The sequence below is a fragment of the Balaenoptera musculus genome, chromosome 2, assembly GCF_009873245.2.
Source record: "Balaenoptera musculus isolate JJ_BM4_2016_0621 chromosome 2, mBalMus1.pri.v3, whole genome shotgun sequence".
Taxonomy (NCBI): Eukaryota; Metazoa; Chordata; class Mammalia; order Artiodactyla; family Balaenopteridae; genus Balaenoptera; species Balaenoptera musculus.
In genome coordinates, this window is record NC_045786.1 from 57319402 (window position 1) to 57340582 (window position 21181).

Here is a 21181-nt window from a genome sequence, read left to right on the forward strand (position 1 = left end):
TTCTGGTATATATTTTATAAAGAGTTTTCGTGAAGGATAAAATTTTTACTATTGGGAATAATATCAATTTGTAAAGAAATCTTTTCTGAGTGCTTAGTAATAAGTAATATTTGTTTCTTGCTCATCACTGAAATTCGGCATCGTTACCCCCAAAGATTTAAAAATTTCTGAAAGGATTTTTATTGTTGTTAATCATCTTTTTAGGTTTTGACAAAGCCAAACTCAAGTCAATGGAAACATACCTTAAAGCTGTGAAATTGTTTCGAAATGACCAGGATAATTCAGGAGAACCTGAGTATTCCCAGGTATATACACAATAACCCTCCTAATAGTAGTTAAGACTGTAAATTCTGGAGCCTGACCACCTGGGTCTGAATCCCAGCTCTAAGACTTACCAGCTATACAACCTGGGCACTTTTTTAACCTTTTTGCCTCAGTTTCCTCATCTCTGAAATATGAAGATAATATCTACCTCATAGGATTCTTAAGAGGTTAAGTACAAATTCATTATGACAGTTTCAAGCACATAGTAAGTCCTCAATAAATGATGCTGTTATTTAACAAGTTAATGTTATTTGTGACCCAACTCTGATTTTATTCATTAATTTTACATAGATTTATATTACAGTAAATTTTGTGACATTTCATCAAGTCTCAATTTTTAGTACTTAAAATATAAAATTGACTCAATTTATCAGTCTAATTTTTTTCTATTTTAGGATAAGAATACTATAATCTACTCCCCAAATATCAATTTTGATGATGTCTGCACCTGGTTAATGTCTATACTTTGAAAAAATCCACCGTTTTGAAGGGGATATACAGTTATTTGATCTTAAATGTTAAAGATATTTTTACAGTCTAAGCAAATATTTCTTATCTTTTGGAAATTTATATTGAAGTAGGTAGAATTCACTTTCAGGAAAGTTGTAATAAAATTCACTTTCTAGAAGTGTGTCAGGGATCTAAATCAACTTGATGTTATCATTGGTATGGTTAACTGTTAAGCTCTTTTTTCTTGGGAAATCCATTTTCTCACCCAGCTTTATTTTTCTTCATAGCTTGTATCCCTGCCTGATACCTATCAATTTGTATAATTATTTGCCTGTCTTTCCCTCACTAGAATGAATACAAGTAGGCTCCACGGGGACAGGAACTTCACCTGCTTTGTTTGGCACTCTATCCCCAGCTCCTAGAAGAGTGCGTGGCACATAGTGGATGTTCAGTAACATGTTAGGTGAATAAGTGAATACATATAGTATATTGAGTGCCATATAGAACCCATAGGAATTGAATTTGTGTGACGTTCTGGGCAAATCTTTTAACTTCTCTGATTATTTTCTGGTCCCTTTCAGTTCCATTTATCAAATCTAGTGCTCTGTCCACACTTTTTTTAAAAAGGGAAAGAATAAGAACAGTTAAATGGAAACATTTTGGTGGTAAAATGAAATGGAATAAATGTGCCTATTAAAAACCTGACCAGATAGATGATAAGAAATAAAACTAAAATTCATCAGGATGTTGATTTCAAGAGAAACTCATACATACTTAGACACAGACTAGGATCACCTGGATCCGTGAAATAAAAGTGTAAGAAAAGCAGGTGTTTCAGTTGTGCTCAACCAGAATAAACAGGGCTGTTAAATAATGATGAAAGCCATAGTGAAGAAAAACTTGTTTGAATTGATTATACACAAATAAAATGTACATAGGGAAATGGTAGAAATACCAGAAGAAATTAATAGAAACCTAGCTGGGAGGTGGAATTTTTATAAAATGTTTTTTTTTTAAACCAAGGGATAAAAGCATGGTCTGCAGGGGCCTGGCTAGCTAAACTAGAACCAGGAGTAGAAAAACCCTTTTCTGCTGCGTCCCCCAAGCACCCTCTATTGACCAGACTTAACATCGTACAAGCTGAGAAAGGAGAAGTGTTTACTAAGCCCACCTCTGTTACCACAGAGCAGGCAAAGAAGGATGACTTTGGAGCTCAGAACCAATAAACTTAGCCTGGCACAGGCATCTACTTTATCATCAGGCATGTGTGAAGACAGTGTTATCTTTGTGGGAAAAAACCATTTGGGGGGAAAAAAATTTTATATAGACTGTATGGTTGTTGTGCTAGTTTGCATACTGGTCTGCTAGTCTTTTAGCAAATTTTTATATATTATGTTTCATAAATTAAATGGCGTTGTTTTAAAATATTTCTTGGGAGTGTATATCACCATTAAAACAAATTGCAGTCAAACAAATGTGAGTATATTCATTCTGCATCAGAAAGTAGTACTCAAGTTGGAATCTGTACTTACGAATTCTAATTACTTTTCTCTCATTTCCTAGGTGATCCAGATTACTCTGAATTCAATAGTTCCATCTGTCAGTGGTCCAAAAAGACCTCAGGATAGAGTTGCTTTGACAGATATGAAAAGTGATTTCCAAGCTTGCTTAAATGAAAAGGTAGATTACCTTATTTGTCAATACACTTTGTGCTAAGTAAGTAGTGAAGAACTAGCAGGATGACCCATGAACTCAATCAACTGCTGTATTTTTATATGTTATTGGCACACACCAGCAGCCCCCTCCTTTGCCTCTGTCCAAAGTGCAAGTCAGACATTTCATGAGCTTGTTCCCAGATCCACTGTGAGGACCAGAGGTTGATTGGGTATATTTAAATAAAAATTTAAAGTTAAAAATTGAGTTTCTTAGTCATGATAGCCTCATTTCAAGTTGAATAGGTACATGTGGCTATGGCTCTTGTATTGGACAGCATAACTATTGAATATTTACATCATCACAGAAAATTCTGTTGGGCAGCACTGCTCTAGACTTTTGTGATTTCTCAGACTAGGACAAAACCACTACACTGTTGTGATTACTCTCTTAAAGTCTGGTAAATTAACTAAATACCAAGTGACCTCTTTGACTTTCAGGGTTTGTACTTCCCGTCTTGAGAATCATGGCTTCAATCTTGTCACTTTTTCTATTCTGAGAACTAGTAGCTGGCTTTCTTTTCAGAGCCTTTCTTTTTATAATTTCTTTTTTCTTTTTTTTTTGGAAAATGTCAAACTTGTACAGGAATAATAAAATAGTGTAATGAATTCCTGTGTCCCTCACTTTAACAATTACCAACTCATAACCCATCTTGCTTCATCTGTTCTACATACATGTAGACACACAGGATCATTTTGAAGCAAATCTTCAAGGCCATTTTTAACAGAAAAAGTTTGTACCATCTCTTGAGAATTACTGTTAAGTAGGAATGAATAAAGAACAGCAAAGCCAAATAAGATCTGGATCCTGAGTAGCTGGCTGGACTCAGTAGATAAAAGCTTAGGAACACCACCAGACTCCTGTCATGATTATTCAAATTCATGCTTCAGCTGAATTATAACTACTGAATGTCATGGACCTTCAGCATCACTCACAAATAGTCAGAACTTATCAAATGTCAAGGATCTGCCATATTTTCTACCATTCTTTTTTTCTATACATATCCACAATATTTAGTTTATATTTATGTGCAAATTTGTATAGGTTGGATTTAAAGGCTTCCAAATTGCAGCTGAAAAGCAAAATGATACCGTCTCTATTCATTATGAAGGAAGTGAATATAAGCTGTCTCATGGATCTGTGGTCATTGCTGCCGTTATCAGTTGTACCAATAATTGCAATCCATCTGTCATGCTCGCTGCAGGTAGGTTGTGGTTTATAGCCATACATTTTCTGTTATGTTCACATTCTGTTTCTTAGATTATGCATGAGTATTGATGCCTGTGTTTGATATTGAGAACCTGAGTTTTTAATTAGGTTTTAAGGAGCCTAAGTTTGATTTATGTTATTAATTTTGTTTTATTACAAAGAAGGTGAATTTTTAAAATTATAACATGTATCTATGAGTTTTAGGTTGTATCTGTTATTTCTGTCTACTTAGAAGTATAGTTAATTAGCAGATCTCTTGATCTACTAGACATTTACCATAGCAGTGTACTAAATTCAGTTTAGACACAAAGGAAGTAAAAGATTATTGATAAGGAATATAAATGAAATCAATTATATGTATGTGGAACAATTCATTAATTGTATAAAATCAAGTATAAATGTTAAATTGCTATTAGTTCATTACAATTATAGCATTTAAAATGGTTCATTTAATGATATGTATTATATGTGTACATGATGTTATTATATATCCTTTTCCATTTGTGTGCATGATGCCATGATATCAGATTGTATCTTAATAATTTATAACGTAAAAGCTACTATATCTACCACAATTTTTTATTTGTTTTAAATGAAACAAATCAGTAGAATAATGTGAACAAAATAATGACAGTAAATGTGTGAATTTTAGACTTTTACCCTAACCTGTATTGGAGGTGACCTGTAAAATAAACCATAAACCCTTTCTTACTTCCTACTTTAATAGGAGGGAAAGAGGGAGAGAAACATTGCCATAATAAATTATTGTTTATTTACTGTTGTAGGTCTTTTGGCTAAAAAAGCTGTTGAAGCTGGTCTGCATGTTAAACCTTATATAAGAACAAGTTTATCTCCAGGCAGTGGGATGGTTACACATTACCTCAGTTCAAGTGGAGTATTACCATATCTTAGTAAGCTCGGGTAAGTGATGGTTACCACTGTTTATATTGACATTGGTATTCAGCAGTGATTGAAACTACTTGTTAAGACCTTTCATATACAAAAAGAAGATAGAAAAAAAACGCTTTAGTTCTACTTGTTGCCTTGCCATTACCACAAAATCTTTGAGGCCGTATCACTCAGCAGGCATTTACTAGGCATATTCAATGAGCAGCAAGGCATTGTGTTGGCTACAAAGAAGTAGGAGATGTGATCTCTAATTTAAAGATGGAAACACAAAACAAACAAGTAAAACCAAGTAACAGTGACAGACAGGTAAGGGATGGTACCAAGTACTGCATAATTTGCATGAGTCATATAGATCATCAGTTTTCAGAACAGAGTGAGATCTTATAGGTTGCATTATTAACTGAGTAAATTGTCTTAATTGAGGTTTTGTGAGATTATTGTATCCATTAAGCATAGGTTAAGTTGTCCCTGAACTTTGGAGAAAATAACTTATATTTCTTATGTACTCAAAAAAATCATTGATGCTAGCTGTGTTTTCACTGTGTATTTTGGAACATAGTGTCTTACGTAAATCGATTCTTTTGCAAAACTGCCAAGTTTTAGGTTTTTTTCTTTGTTTAGACGAGCAGCTGAAAGTAATTTTGAGGATTATACCTGTAATTTTTAAGTTATATCACCTTGGAGTTTTTGTCAGGAGCTTTTCTTGGGTTTAGTTGGTTGAGAATTAAAAGATTACTCCTATCAGAGTACCCAATTACAGTGCCTCTTTGGGGGCCTTTGGTCGGATTGTTGCAGCCAGGTCCTCTTGATATTTGACAGTTTAAACACCTTTGGAGGAAAGTATAATATTGATTTTTTGAATGGTCATGTTATATATTCCTAGCGAGTAGTATCTGAAGAATTTTCTTGCATAGTGTGATAAGTTTTGTGTCAGATTTAGTTAACCAAATTTAACTAGGGAGTGTCCTAAGTTATCGGGACTCTTCAGAGGTTTGCATTCAGTACAGATAGCGTGCCTGAGGGTCAGACTTGATTGCTCAAAAGCTGTGAAATGAACATGTTGATGAAGGTTCGTGTGTTGTGAATATTCTCTTCAGCAATCTTAACTACAGTGATGGAAATGAAAGATAAGACTTGTCCTTTCTTTACAAATGTTGTGATTTTCTGTCCAATCACATTTATTTTTTGAAATGCAGATTTGAAATAGTTGGCTATGGATGTTCAACATGTGTGGGAAATACAGCACCCTTATCAGAAGCAGTTTTAAATGCAGTAAAACAGGTAAACTGTGTGGATCAGTAAGACATCCAAATGGTTTTTCTTAACTGTATTTCACTATTATCAAAAATATATATTAATGTATTTATATTTCTGTAGTCCTTGCATCTCTTGGGAAGAGTAACCTATCAATCATAAAATGATTCTTTGAAGCCATTTTTAGAACCTTGAACTAATTCCTTAATAGTGTAAGGAATTATTTTAGTTTATTTACAGTATTGATAGTTCTGTACCTAATAATTGGAAATAATGCTTTTGTTTATCATGCCCTCAGAAGTGTAATATTTGAGATTTCTTATATGTGATTATCCAAATTTGTACCATCTCTTGAATTGAATATATTCATTTGTGCTTTTTGTTTTTTTGTTTTTTTGTTTTTCAGGGTGATTTGGTTACTTGTGGAGTTTTATCTGGAAATAAAAATTTTGAAGGACGTCTTTGTGATTGTGTTCGTGCCAATTATCTTGCCTCTCCACCCTTAGTGGTAGCTTATGCCATAGCAGGCACAGTGAATATAGATTTCCAGACAGAGCCTTTAGGTATCTTTTCCTTTATATGTATACATATATACCTGGCGCACACTTTTTTCCCCAAAAGTTGTACTTTTGAAATGTTTCCTAGACTGTTCATTTTTGAATTATTTCAGAAAATCTTATCACGATGCATTATTAATTTTTGATCATATGAAGAATATATAATGTGCAAGTAATTAGTTCTTTCAGCTGCTTACACCTGAAGCACTCTTGTTGAATATATACTTGGTTTCTATGATGTGTCTTTGAAAAGATGTGAACATTTTGAGGGAGTTACTTTTTATACTAAATTTCATATGAAAAATTTTTAACCAGGTACTGACCCTACTGGCAGGAATATTTACCTACATGATATTTGGCCTAGCCAAGAAGAAGTTCATCAGATAGAGGAAGAACATGTTGTGTTATCCATGTTTAAAGCATTAAAAGAGAAGACAGAGGTAAGACTCTCATTTGTTCTTAAAAGGTTTAGTAAAGTGGCAGTGTTTCTTATTTCACGTATCTTTCTGAATAGAATCAAAATTAAAATTACATTATTTTGAATACACAGTTTTTAATGAGTGACATTTTGTATCTGGAATCTCTAGTATCTAAGAGTATCAGAATTTTATTTATTTACTCATTAGAAATGTATAGCAAAAACATTTATATTTGGCATCCTGAACATGGACACACTTCATAGAAACTGCCCTTGTTTGTTGTTCCCATTCAAATGGTTCAAAATTCAAAAGAAATAAGAGCAGACATTGATATCTCCCTCCCACCCATTCCTTAGCCATCTACTTTATCTCCTCAAAGGCAACCAGTTATGTCAGTTTCTTAAGCATTGTTCCAGAGATGTTTTTGTGTATCTAGAAGCTAATACATACATTCACACTTTTTAAAAAGAACTTAGAATATAAACATGAGAGCAAAAATGATAGTTATTCACTTAACAAATATTTATTGAGCCCCTAGTATGTGCCAGGCACTCTTCTAGCTGTTTGGAATATATCAGTGAAGAAAACACAAAGTTCTCAAGGGGAGAGGCAGATAGTAAACTGTAGACAGAATAATTAGGTAAATTATACAATATGTTAAAAAGTAATGAGTGCTGTAGAAAATTACAGAACAGGGTAAAGAACCAATTGTGTGAAATTTGGGGAGTAGATTGCAGTTTTATATAGGATAGTTGAAAACATGGTATTTGAGCAAAGTTTTGAAGGAGGTGAACAAGTTAGTCATATATCTGAACAAAGAACAGGGCTTACCAGGTAGAGGGACCAGTGTAAAGGCCTTAAGGAGGGAACCATAATGAAGGCAGTGTGACTAGAACATAGGAAGTAAGAAGGATGGTGGTAGGAAATGACGTCCAGATTACATAGGGAATTTTAGGCCATTATTAACATTTAATCTTGTACTCTGAAGTGAGATGGGGAGCCATTGGAAGGTGTGGAACAGGAGTGTCGTAATCAAAAAGATTGCACTGTCTTTGAATTGAAACTATATTGGGGCAAGAGGGTTGGGTAATATGAAGGATAGAGTCAGGAGGACCTATTGTATGTCGTAGTCCAAAGTAAAAAATGGTAATAGCATGGAACATTTGGGGTAGCAGTGGAGGTGGTGAGTAATGGTGAGATTTTGAACATAGTTTGAAGGCAGGACTAATAATACAGTGATGTAGGACAAATATGTTGGGAAAAAAAAAAGGTTTTCTCCATGATAATATTCTTAAATATTAAAAGTATACCCCAAAACACACTTAATGTTTTGTTTAAGTTAAGCAACATGTTTAGATTTTTCTAACTTCTTTAGCTTTTCTGGGGCTCTGTAAAGTCTTTCATATTCAGTTTGTATTGAAACTTAACTCTTAGGGCATTCCTGAAAATCTGGTGTGCTGGAATTCGATGAGCAAATTTTATCAGTTCAGTCCAAAAATGTCATAATTTTATAGAATGCAGTATCTTAGCTTTCTTTCCAAATGGATGAGGCCTATTTTCTTTTCTTAATTCTAACCTAAGTACTATGTTAATTTCCTCATTTTCATAAACCTCTTTTTCTGACTCCATTTTATCTTTCTTTTGGTTTATCAACCAAAACCATACTCACAGATGGGAAATAAACGGTGGAATTCTTTAGAAGTACCAGATTCAGTTTTGTTTCCATGGGATTTAAAGTCTACTTATATCAGATGTCCTTCATTTTTTGATAAGCTTGTGAGTACTTTTTTACTATTTGATATTTAAAAAATTGTTTGAAGTTTAAAAAACCTCATGAAGAGTTAAATGCCTTCAACATTTTTTACCTTTTAGACCAAAGAACCAGTTGCACTCCAGCCTATTGAAAATGCCCATGTCTTATTATATCTGGGAGACTCTGTCACGACAGATCATATATCACCTGCTGGAAGCATTGCTAGGAGTAGTCCTGCTGCTAAGTATTTGACAAACAGAGGGTATGTGTACATGGTTATAGGCTGTTTTTGTTTTATCTTTCTCATTAATTAAGAGGCTTTTAGTGGTCATGTTCCTTTATCCAGTAAATTACATGCTATCATGGGTGTCTGATTGTCTATGTATTTGACCTAAGCAATAACTGGGATACCTGTTGTACCTGCTTTTGCTTGTAACTTTAGAAATTGAAATTGCTTTTTTTTTTTTTTTTTTTAGAATTTATTTATTTATGACTGTGTTGAGTCTTCGTTTCTGTGCGAGGGCTTTCTCTAGTTGCGGCAAGTGGGGACCACTCGTCATCGCGGTGCGCGGGCCTCTCACCATCGCGGCCTCTCTTGTTGCGGAGCACAGGCTCCAGACGTGCAGGCTCAGTAATTGTGGCTCACGGGCCCAGTTGCTCTGTGGCATGTGGGATCTTCCCAGACCAGGGCTCGAACCCGTGTCCCCTGCATTGGCAGGCAGATTCTCAACCACTGCGCCACCAGGGAAGCCCTGAAATTGCTATTTTAAATTGAGCCCTTGTCCATTAAATAAACAACTAATTGGAAACAGGAGTTTTCTTTTTCAGTGCTACTTTGTTGAAAAGTCAGATTGGTTTGACCTACCAAACAAAGCCTGATGGTTCTAACCATCTTCCAGTGTTGGACTGCACAATTTAAATGTGTGTATTTTGGGCTATAAAATGTACATGCGTGAGGCTAGGCTTGATCTGTATCAAATCAAAAGACAGTGAATTTCTGCTTCTTTAGTGTAAAATTTCACAAGAATAATAAATGTGAATGTAAAGGAGATCATTTACATAAGATATATAAATCCAAAACTAGAAAGATTTTGTTTCATTTCTGTGTGATTAATAACGTAGAGTTGCTCTGTTATCAAAGAACTGTTTTGACACCAGAGACAAAATTTTGCTAAAGGTAGAATTTGTGGTATTGCTGCCTGATTAGCTTTTTGATGCTTGAGCTATGCAAATGATAAGACTCTTCATTGAAATATGTTATAAAAATCAGTGCTACATAGCTTGGTTTGACATGTAATACTGCATAGCTCTTACTTTAATCTCATTAGTGCTATTGTGAAATCTGTGTTTGAATTTATTTTCTAGTTAATTGTAGTTTGGTAGGAATTAAAACACTTTTTGGTAGAAATTGCTAATAGCAACTCCATTTGGTGTAATTTGCTGAAGATAAATCAGTTTGTTTTACATACGGCTTTTGTTCATAGTGGTGAGAAATAAAATAAGTTTTATTTCTCCCAAATATTTTTTAAAAGGTGATTTCCATCTTGGTCGTAATTGTGACAAAGATTCCAACCCCCCCCCCCCCCCAAAGAAAAAGCCACCACTTCTCTCAAATACACAATTTTTATATTTATTGTAATTGCTGATATGGATTTCTTAGCACAGTTAATACCGTAGTTTTCGTCAGTTAAAAATTTTATTTTTAAAGACACTCAAACCCCTCACCATCTCCATTCTGAAGTACAATGTTTAAATGTACATCCTGAGATAAGATGTTTAAATTAGAAGAATATTTGTTGTCTTTACATAAAAGACCAAATTAGAGACTGATGGAAGTTGGTTGTTGATTGTTGAGCTGCTTATGCTCAGTTTTCTCTTGTCCCTAAAAGGTCATTTATATAGTAACCAATCCTGTAGCAATGAATACCCATAGCACACAGATAATGGTGTCTAAATACCAATTCTTAGGACAAGCAACCAATTCGTCTTAGAGAAATGGTTGATTCCAGGTTTGGCCCTGGAAAATATACAAGATGATTCTAGATGTCTTATACCAAAAGCAAAAGAGCTATAGAGACTACCAAAGAGTGTTTTAATTCCCACCAAACTACAATTAACTACCAGGCTTTCTGTCAAAAGGTCTCGGGAGCCAACTTGAATCTGTCACTGCTCAAAGATGGGACATGTTGAGCATCAATAAAGAATAATAACTGGAATGGGTTGAAACATAATGAATATGTTTAAATCCATGAGTTCATAATAATATTAAAAGAGAAAAACTAAAAACTCCAAGTTGCCTTTGGAAGATGATGGGAAACCATCTCATTATTTAACAAGAAAGTCTTTTCTGTATGGAATGTATTTCATTATAACCAAATCATTGATGAAGGAAAGTTTGTCTTCATAGAAGTTTTCCAGCTAAAAAATGAAGAAGGAATAAGAGAAATAGAGTATCATTTTGCAGTCCCTAATGCAGTCTAGACAATGATGGTCAATCACTGGTAGCATTCCAGAAAGAGAAAACTGGGTATCATGTGCTCCTGATGGAAGTATGACCTATGCAGCATTGTTGCAAAAATTAAAAACCCAAATCTTGTCAAGTCACTAGATTTGACATCTGGTTAACAAGAAATACAGGAGGGAGAACAACATATGAAATGATACTGTGGAGATGCAGTGAGCGCAGTCTACATATAGGAAACTACACTACAAATGACCTAATTTCTTTAGATAAAGTATAAGAGGAGACAAAAAAGGAGAGGGAACATATAGATTAAAAAAGACTTGAGGGGGGCTTCCCTGGTGGCACAGTGGTTGAGAATCTGCCTGCCAATGCAGGGGACACGGGTTCGAGCCCTGGTCTGGGAGGATCCCACATGCCGTGGAGCAACTGGGCCAGTGAGCCACAACTACTGAGCCTGCGCGTCTGGAGCCTGTGCTCCGCGACAAGAGAGGCCGCGATGGTGAGAGGCCCGTGCACCGCGATGAAGAGTGGCCCCTGCTTGCCACAACTAGAGAAAGCCCTCGCACAGAAACGAAGACCCAACACAGCCATAAATTTAAAAATAAATAAATACACACATTAAAAAAAAAAAAAGACTTGAGATCAACTGGATGAATTTATAAACCATATTTGGATCTGATTGGAGCAAACCAACAACTAAAAAAGTAGTAGGAAAACCAGGGACATTTGAATATTGACTGGCTAGCTGGTATTAAGAAGTTCGGAGGGTTTTGTTTGTAACAAGGTAGTATTTTTAAGTCTGTATCTTTTAGAGAAACATACTGAAATGTATACAGTTAAAATATGATATCTGAGTTTTCTTCAAAACAGTCTAATGGAGGATGATTATAGGAGAAACAAAGATTCCATGAATTGATTATTGTAGAGTAGTGATAGGCTCCTGGGCATTCACTGTTCTGTTTTCTCTACTTTTGTGCATGCTTGAAATTTTCCATAATAAAAAAGTGTTTATGAGTAAGTTTTACAATTTAATAATGTGATTATTTTCCATCTAAAATAAAAACTAACTTCCATAACTTTGTTGCAGCCTTACCCCTCGTGAATTCAACTCTTATGGAGCCCGAAGAGGTAATGATGCTGTGATGACAAGAGGCACTTTCGCAAATATCAAGCTTTTTAATAAGTTCATTGGAAAACCAGCTCCCAAAACAGTTCATTTTCCATCAGGACAGACGGTAAGGATGTATACAGAGTATTTAGGCAGTTGCTAACTAGATCAAAATTTGTATTAAAATTTCTTATGTTTGTTTTAATCTACAGCTAGATGTATTTGAGGCTGCAGAGCTGTACCAGAAGGAAGGCATCCCACTGATTATTTTAGCAGGGAAGAAATATGGTTCAGGAAATTCAAGAGATTGGGCTGCCAAAGGACCATACTTGCTGGTATTGATTCTTAAATTTTATGTTAAACTTCAAAGAGTTTTAAATATTCCCTTTTGTCAGTAACATCCTGTCAAAGTTCATTTTGTTCATTTAGACTTTTTATGCCTACTTGGATCTCATCTGTGGGTGTTTTTTAAGTGACCTTATATAATACGTTGTACTAATCTAGTTGCATTTTAATACTCTGAATTTAATTAAACCTACATCAGTCTTATTTGTGAAAATAAATGTGGTAGAGGGAAAGGATATTCTGTCTTAAATTATTGCTTTATAATAATAATTATTTATACCCATTGGTAGTTTTACTTGCCCCCTTTTCATTTAATTTTCTCTGATTTGCTCCATCAAAGGTTAATGACTCAGAGATAGTGGGCCACATTTTACTTTTATCTTTTTCCAAATAGGTGATATTGGTCCCTGGCTGTCTGCTAGGAAGACATTTCTGTTGAGACTGTTTCCTTGTTGAAGAGCAAATAGGGGATCTGTTGGAGAGAATAGTCCTGTGACGTGTGCTCTCTGCCATTTCATACTCATACTGTGCTTCTCTTTACAATTGTAGTTGTTGAAGAGGCTGGTCAAAATACAGCCCTCATAGCTATCATAATCATACAAACGTCATTTGTTTTGAATCTTTAATTCCCCTCCCCCTAAAAATGTAAATACTCTAAGGAGTTGTGGGAATAAGTCTAATTCTTCCGTCTTTGTAAGATAATAATTTTAAGTACCAACATACTTCAGAGATACTCCAGTCTCAGTTCTTCACCACTGCAAGGAAGTGATTATCACAATAAAGCGAGCTGCACAAGTTTTTTGGTTTCCCAGTGCATATAAAAAGTTACGTTTACACTGTACTGCAGTCTATTAAGTGTGCAACAGCATATCTAAAAAAAAATTGTACAGGGCGTCCCTGGTGGCGCAGTGGTTGAGAATCTGCCTGCCAATGCAGGGGACACGGGTTCGAGCCCTGGTCTGGGAAGATCCCACATGCCACGGAGCAACTAGGCCCGTGAGCCACAATTACTGAGCCTGCGCGTCTGGAGCCTGTGCTCCACAACAAGAGAGGCCGCGATAGTGAGAAGCCCCCACACCGCGATGAAGAGTGGCCCCCACTTGCCGCAACTAGAGAAAGCCCTCGCACAGAAACTAAGACCCAACACAGCCAAAAATAAATTAATTAATTAATTAATTTTTAAAAAATCATACATACTTTAATTAAAAAATACTTTATTGCTAAAAAATGCTAACCATCATCTGAGCCTTCAGCAAGTCGTATAGTAACATCAAAGATCACTTGTCACAGATCACCATAACAAAATAATAGTGAAAACATTTGAAATATTACAAGAATTACCAAAATGTGACACACACATGAAGTGAGCAAATGCTGTTGGAAAAATGGAGCCTGTAGACTTGCTTGACACAGAGTTGCCAAAAAACTTCAATTTGTTAAAAACATAGTATCTGCAAAGCTCAATAAAAACAAGGTATGTCTATATCGTGAATATTAATTATAGGTATAGGTTCCCTTTTTTTTCCTGAAGTTTTTTTAGCTTTTTTTGTTGTTGTTGCAGGCTTTCCTCGTATAGCTGTTGATCCTTGGCTGTCCATTCAGTTGGACATTAAAAAACTGATTACAAGCTGTAGTTGTGAGCTGCGTTTTGTTAGTCGGCCTTACTAATGATAAGCTACCTTTTTCATTGAGATAGCCCTATATGTTAGTATCTGTAAATATTTTCTCTGGGCCATTCAGTTTCTTCATGGAAGGAGACCCATTGAAGAAACAGACTTACTCCCCCCATTTCTGATAGTATTCTCACCCAGCCTTCCCGTGAGCCTAGTGTTCCTCCTCAGTCTAGAGCATCCATCCTCTGCAGGGTGCTGGCACTCCCAAGGGGTGGAACAAAATCTTACTCTTTTTATGTATGAAGTATAGATATACATATACATACATAAACAGATACACAGTATATTTGTGACATTAAATTTTGGGGGGGGGTGATGAGGAGGAAGATGTGATTAGAAGGGAAATGTCTAAAACTCCTTAGGAAGATAATAATGAAAAAAAGTAGAGAAACATGGGTCTTTAGCTGATTTTGTCCGGAGAATAGCCTCCTCTCTTGAGTGGGAACTGAGCTGGAGATCTTACTGCTTTTTATAGACTTCTAACTAGTATCCCAGTGTTCTGAGAACCTCATGCCTCTGAGTCTCAAGCCTTTTCTAGGTTATTTTGTTGCAAAATTGACTCAAATCTTACTGGTATCACCCTAGTTTCAGTTTATCAGTTTGTAGTTTCAACATTGTCTGCTAAGTCAGTTACCTGTCTCTGTTTTCTGAATATTTATAGAATTTGCACATCCTATTCCCTTTGTTGCTATGGGTTTACACTTCTTTATTCTTTTATTTTAGTGGCAATTTAAAAGGGAGTGTTGATGAACACATACGTTAGATCTACCATAATTAAACAGAAATCCTCCTGAGCCCTTTTTGAGTTTAAAGCAGCCGCCCCCAGTTATAGAGAGCGCTTACTATATGGTAGGCACTGGCAGTACGTAACCCTGGAGTGGCCGAGGGGCAGTTAGAAGGAGTTAAGGAGCTACTTAGAGAAAAATAACCTATAAAAGACTTCTTTAAATACTTTGATGTACCATTGACCTTTAGTATGGGGTATTGGGTTTAAGTTTTTACAGAAAAGCCAAAAGTAGTAGAATGTTTTTCCCTTATAAAAATGCTCAGTAAGCAACTTTCAGAGATGAATGGAGGAAATAAATGCATGTGTGTTACAGGGTGTGAAAGCTGTTTTGGCTGAAAGTTATGAAAAAATTCACAAAGATCATTTGATTGGAATTGGCATAGCTCCACTTCAGTTCCTTCCAGGAGAAAATGCAGATTCTTTGGGCCTCTCTGGCAGAGAAACATTTTCTTTAACATTTCCTGAAGAACTGTCTCCTGGGAGTTACATTAAATATAAAGGTATATCTAAAATTCTCAAATATATGATTGTGTACTATATATTTAAATAGATGGTTGTAAATTGAGTGAAAAACAATTACTGTAAATTGCATACTAATGTTAGTTAGTGAACAAATTGTAGTTTAAGAAGGCTCTGTTTTCTCTGTACTTAAACCGATGTTAATATAGTTGATGTTCTCCGAGGAAAAGTAGAAAACACTGTATACTTAGTCCAGAAAGAAGACATGGACTTGCAGTTACACGCGTTAACTTCCTTTTCCTCATTATCAGCTCTCTCTGCCTGATCTAATTATCCCAGGCACTTACACCACTTTAGGAGAAGCCAAAATTGAGTGTTCAGGGTTAGAGTAACACAGACTTTACAACCAAGAAAAAGGAAAAAGAGTAGCAATATTATATGCAATGAATATTTAATTTAACATAAAATGAACATGAGTAACAACTTCCCTAATTAGTAAGTCAAAATCTAAATCATTTGATTTAATGTTTTAGGGATACAATACTTGTTATTTAGAATTAGGGACGAAAATAACATGTTTTTTCTACTTAGCTGTGAAGTCTGTGGTTTGGTATATTAGGTGTTTTCAAGCAGGAGAAATGTTTCTCAGACAGAATATGAGTATAGTCACTGAATATGAAGACAGATGGTCTTAACCACTAAGTAAAACTTTGTAGATTTTACCACTCATGTGAGATGTTTTTGTTTGTTTAAAGACAAGCACTGGAAAAGTATTCAGCGTGATTGCTTCCTTTGAAAATGATGTGGAAATAACATTGTTCAAACATGGAGGATTATTAAACTTTGTGGCACGAAAATTCTCATAGTATCTACTCACCATGGATACCTTTCATAACTGGTAACTGCAAACAAAGCCTTTTGTGCTGGACCCAGGAACCCTTACCATGGAGCTGCAGATAGTCCCAGTATGCTCACTTATCTCATCCATGGATGTAAATGATTATGAATCAACGTAGTGACTGAAATGAAATCTTCTTGATTTTAAATAATATACGAATGGTGCTATTAACATTGCTAAAATCAGCGTGTGAAGTGTGTTGTGGAAGAGGCCTGTAAGTATGGGGGGATATTTTATCAGACCATTTTGTAAATAAAGGCAGAATTTGAACTTGTGTTAAAGATTCTTATATGAGTAACCTTCCTGAAGTCTTTCGTTTAGTTTTGCACCTATAAAACTGTATACTACTGTTTGTTGGTTTAAGAGTAGCAGATTGGAGTATAACAAGCCAGATAACTTCAAAATTGTGGAAGGTGAAGTCTGATTTATACGTGGATTTTCAGATATATTCGTTCCTTTTCAGAATTGAGTTGCACATAGTTGTCATTCTTAGTTTGTAATATAAGCCAGGGTTATCCTAAGTCTCAGTCTAACTGCAAGGGGTAGAACCTGCCCCAGACACAATCATTCTGTCCAATCCAGCCAAGGCTTCCCCCACACCAGAAGGTGGACTGTTAACAGAACACAGTTGATTGCGTAGCACCGTGTATTGGCAGTGAAAATATGTATCACACATGCAGCCCTTAATTTTTCAGTAATTTGCTACTGTGACCCTGGCGAGCCTCAGATGGCATTATATCAGTTGGATTATTTTGCTCACTCTGTGTGATACTGTAACTTCCTGTAACCTAATATTTTAGGTATTATTAACTAAAATTCCACACTCATTTATGGTTGCTAAAGAGAACTTTATTTAATCATTAAACGCTAACATGATTTCCTCTAGATTTTTAAATTATCCACCCTAAATTATATGGTTGCTCAACCCTAAACATTTTTTAAATGTTGGTTAATTCTTAATTATTTAAATCGATTTCCTGTCATTTTGAATCATTTTACCTGGGATGCATGATACTATTAATTATGTATGCTTTTGCTAACCGTCAGGATAAAACACTTAAGTTATTGCTGTCTGAATACTGTATTTTCTCTATTTGCATGTCTGTTTATCACATCAAATGTTATGTCAACAAGAAGTTTGTCAACTTTTAAGAAAAAGGTTGGATAATTAATTCCAAAAAGTCCTATACCTTTTTTTTTTAAATTAAGAAATTAAACTTAGCAGGCAGAAGGTTAATTGTAGTGATTTTTTTTCCCACATGGAGATCATCATATGACCTAGTTAAGTTACTGCAATTCAGAATTAGCTCACATTGCACAGAATAAAGAATTGTTTTAAGCTAAAATGCTGAAATTACCAAACCAGTGGGTAAAGACCACTGAGAACTTTGCACATAATCAAATCATACAATCTTTCGAAAATATTCTGCAAATATGTGTTTAGACAATTAGATGGACTAGAGTTTGGCAAAACGATTTCCCTTTTATTTTAAATTTTTTATAAATATTTTCTTTGATACTTTCAAATCACATTGTGTTCTTGATATTTTATAATGCTGTGTATTTGTCAGTGCATATGTTTTTAATTTACATGAAACATGAATTAGGGATGGAGAATTTACAAGTTGAACATTAAAATATCTGTTACAGGCTTTGAAGAAATGATAATCCAGATTATGTGGTGGGGAAAACATTCTGTTTTATTTTTAAGCCATACTGTTATATAATATGTAACCTATGGGCAGAGGCCTGGGCATGATCATAAACAGCACATCTGGGAGATGAAGAGATGATAAAGCTAGCCAGCTATGAATTAAGCATTTATATTTCCAGTCTACCTAGTCCAGTAATAAATAACACAAGCAGATCTTGTATTTCAGGAACAAAATCAAGGTTCTCTTAATCTCTTGCTTATATACAATGAACCAAAAAGCTTGGTAAGCAATGGCTATCAATTTTTGAGGAGAGTCATGGATGTATGTCCCAGAGCATACCTGTATTTCTGCCTCCAGCCAAATTCTGTGTTTGCAAAAATGTGGCCCCTGTTGGTTTTTATTGTTTTACTTATCTCCTTTGTTGAATATACCTGGATAATTTTGTGTTCTAAAAAAAATACACAAATATTGTGGCAGGAAGTATAATAGGCCCCTTAGAGAAGCAAATTAGTGTTGTGAATTTAAAAGTACAATTTCAAAGGTCATTATCAACAGCAGCATTTTTGTTATATTTTAAGAAACATTATGCTACATACCATTGCCATATTTCATGCCTTCGGGTTGCTAATCGCTGAAAATGTCATCCAGTCACTGAATTTGCCATTAGTATACCTAAAAAGTTTCAAGATGACAGTTGTTACTTCCTGTTTTATCTCCAAGCTGACACTTGAATGAGAGGTATTAGACTCCCTTTAGCTAAATTGCTCAGTTTTTCACTGGGAATCAACTTCAGTGGTACTAAAGGACAAAAAGTACAGCTAAGACTAAGTCAGAATTCTAGTTGTTTTGCATATACGGTAACAGTGTTGTGTGCGTTCGCCTTCTCAGTGTTGAGTGAGAGGATGAGGAGAAATTATTTGACTGACATTTTTCTGTGGTTGAATTAAAAGACACCTTTCTTTTGCCTTTAGGTTTAGGAGAAAGTGCTAAGATACTGGGTGTTGACCCTATCTTAGTTTGATTTGGAGTTATAAAAGAGAGGGGAAGGAGGTGGACTTAGTCTTCTTTAGTGACTTTTCCCCTAAAGTGTGATAGTGCTGATGTTTCTATCAATTTTACACATAGTATGTAATTATGAAACCATATATCTCACTTAAGTAAATATAAATCATTGTCTATTATTTAAAGCCAACAAAACAGTATAACAGTTTTAAGTTCAATAATTTTAAGTATTGTATAGAAATATATTGGAGGCAAAGTTCAGTTGATGACAATTGTGTATATGTTACTGATGCTGTAAATTATTTTTAATAAAGAAAATTGTATTATCACATATTTGACTCTTGTTATAAAATATTTTGTGGTAATTGAAAAATAAAATATGATAACTTAAAAAGAAACAGGATACCATCCAGAAATTTCTCTTCAAACATGTTACTTAAATGTTCAGACATTAGTTATTCCCAATATAACTGCCAAAATGAGAATGAAAACCAAGGTAAAGTTTGCAGTAGGAATAGCCTCGAGGAAACAATAAGTAAAGTTGAACTTGATTCAAGGGTTGTTCCAACAGGTACTGAGATCATGGAATAACATTTTTAGAGTTTGAAAAGACTAATATCTCACCCAAAGCAGGATCCCTTGTCTAAATAACATCTAACTGGGCAAAGTTTTCTTGAACATTCAAGAGATGGGAGACTGTGCTAGGCAACCCATTCTGATGAATAAGTTGGAACCCTCCCACAAGTTGCCCCTGAACATAACCTCCATACTCTAGATCTTTTTTTATGGAGGTAATTTATGTTAAAGTGAACATTAGGACTGAATTCATCTCATGCTACAAAGTTGTGTATTACAGGAGGAAAGAAGGCCTTTTCTCTGATGGTTGCAGGATGGAGGTGCTATGTTTTCATGAGCCTCTATGCTTTAGGACCAGCTGGTGGTGTTACTTCCTCCTTCCACTGGCTATTCATCAGCACTCTCTTGAAGCAAGTCATCTGGAGCTGGGAGCCAGGGCCATGAGCCTCTAAAGTAATGTTTTGTAAGTATGGTCAGCTGCCCACTGATCTAAAAATTATCTGCCCTTTCTCCCACTCTGAATAGCAACCTAAATGAGTAATTGAAATCTACTGAAATTTGGTATTCATAAACTAAAATTAGTACATTATTAGTTTTCTAAGGATTCCAATTCAGTATCCTAAGATTTATTTGCTTTACAATATCAACACAGACACATGGTGATAGTTTGAATATTTGAATATCCAGAGTTTTCGAGGAAGCCTAGTGCAACACCAGTGTTGTGTTTTCTTAGTTTATGGTTTTCACTTGATGCCACTTTTGCTTTTTAATTATAAATTAGTTTAGCTGCAGCTTGTTTTAATTTGATGTGAGTTGTTTGGCTGATAAGTTTTCCAAAATATCAGATTATAAAGCTTGTGTTTAGTATACAAAAACGGAACATTTATTGCAGAAGCAGATGTATATGTAATCCCCACAGAATTTGCTTGTGTAATGACAGTTGTGTTGTCTCTGAATTTTGTGTTTACATGATGATGGCACTGAATTTTTAGCATTTTAAACAACCTGCAATATATAGTTGTATCATAAAACTAGTGGGCTATTATGTTTTATAGGATGTTTTATAATATAAAATCATACCTATAATCTCACTCTGCAGATTGTTCATTTTGTTTCACTCCAATTTTTGATCACTAAACTCTTTGAGAGCCAATACCTAAGTGTCCTAGTGGCCAGGTGGAGAAGGAAAAAACTTGTTAATACAACAGTGACATGACATTTCTTGTCTATCAGATTGGTGGAACTTTTTTCATTATCATGGTATCCAATATTGGCATTATTGAGGAAAAACATGATTTGGTAGCATGTATTAAGAGCCTTAGAAATGTTCATTCTCTTAGACCCAGTAATATGACTGAGCAGTGTATCTTAAAGACATTAACCAGATCAATAGAGGTGGAATAGTGAGAGGGTGGAGAGAATTCAGGACCTGCCTGAGGGAAGAGAATGCAGAGGGGCCTAACAAGGCCATTGGGAGTCAGATTCTGGTTACAGATAATCCAAATCAAAGTTTGTCTTTGACACCCTAAAGGAATGAGACATCAAGAATACCGCCCTAGGGCTGTAAAAAAGCCCTGCTACTTGGAAATTAGAAGTGAAACAGATTAAGAACCATATCTAAAGGGA

At 35.1% G+C, this 21181-nt stretch overlaps 1 protein-coding gene across 1 annotated transcript in view; it reads left to right on the forward strand.

The window, feature by feature from the left end:
• The window catches only part of IREB2 (iron responsive element binding protein 2), a 56380-nt gene extending 37070 nt beyond the window's left edge, over window positions 1-19310 (forward strand). The window contains 14 exon segments of the mRNA XM_036842485.1: window positions 205-305; window positions 2338-2454; window positions 3532-3691; window positions 4482-4617; window positions 5802-5886; window positions 6266-6422; window positions 6732-6856; window positions 8507-8611; window positions 8708-8850; window positions 12140-12287; window positions 12373-12495; window positions 15279-15443; window positions 15445-15465; window positions 16180-19310. Coding sequence (XP_036698380.1) covers window positions 205-305; window positions 2338-2454; window positions 3532-3691; window positions 4482-4617; window positions 5802-5886; window positions 6266-6422; window positions 6732-6856; window positions 8507-8611; window positions 8708-8850; window positions 12140-12287; window positions 12373-12495; window positions 15279-15443; window positions 15445-15465; window positions 16180-16290 — 1697 coding nt within the window. The 3' untranslated portion in view covers window positions 16291-19310.
• Window positions 19311-21181: the final 1871 nt, after the last annotated feature.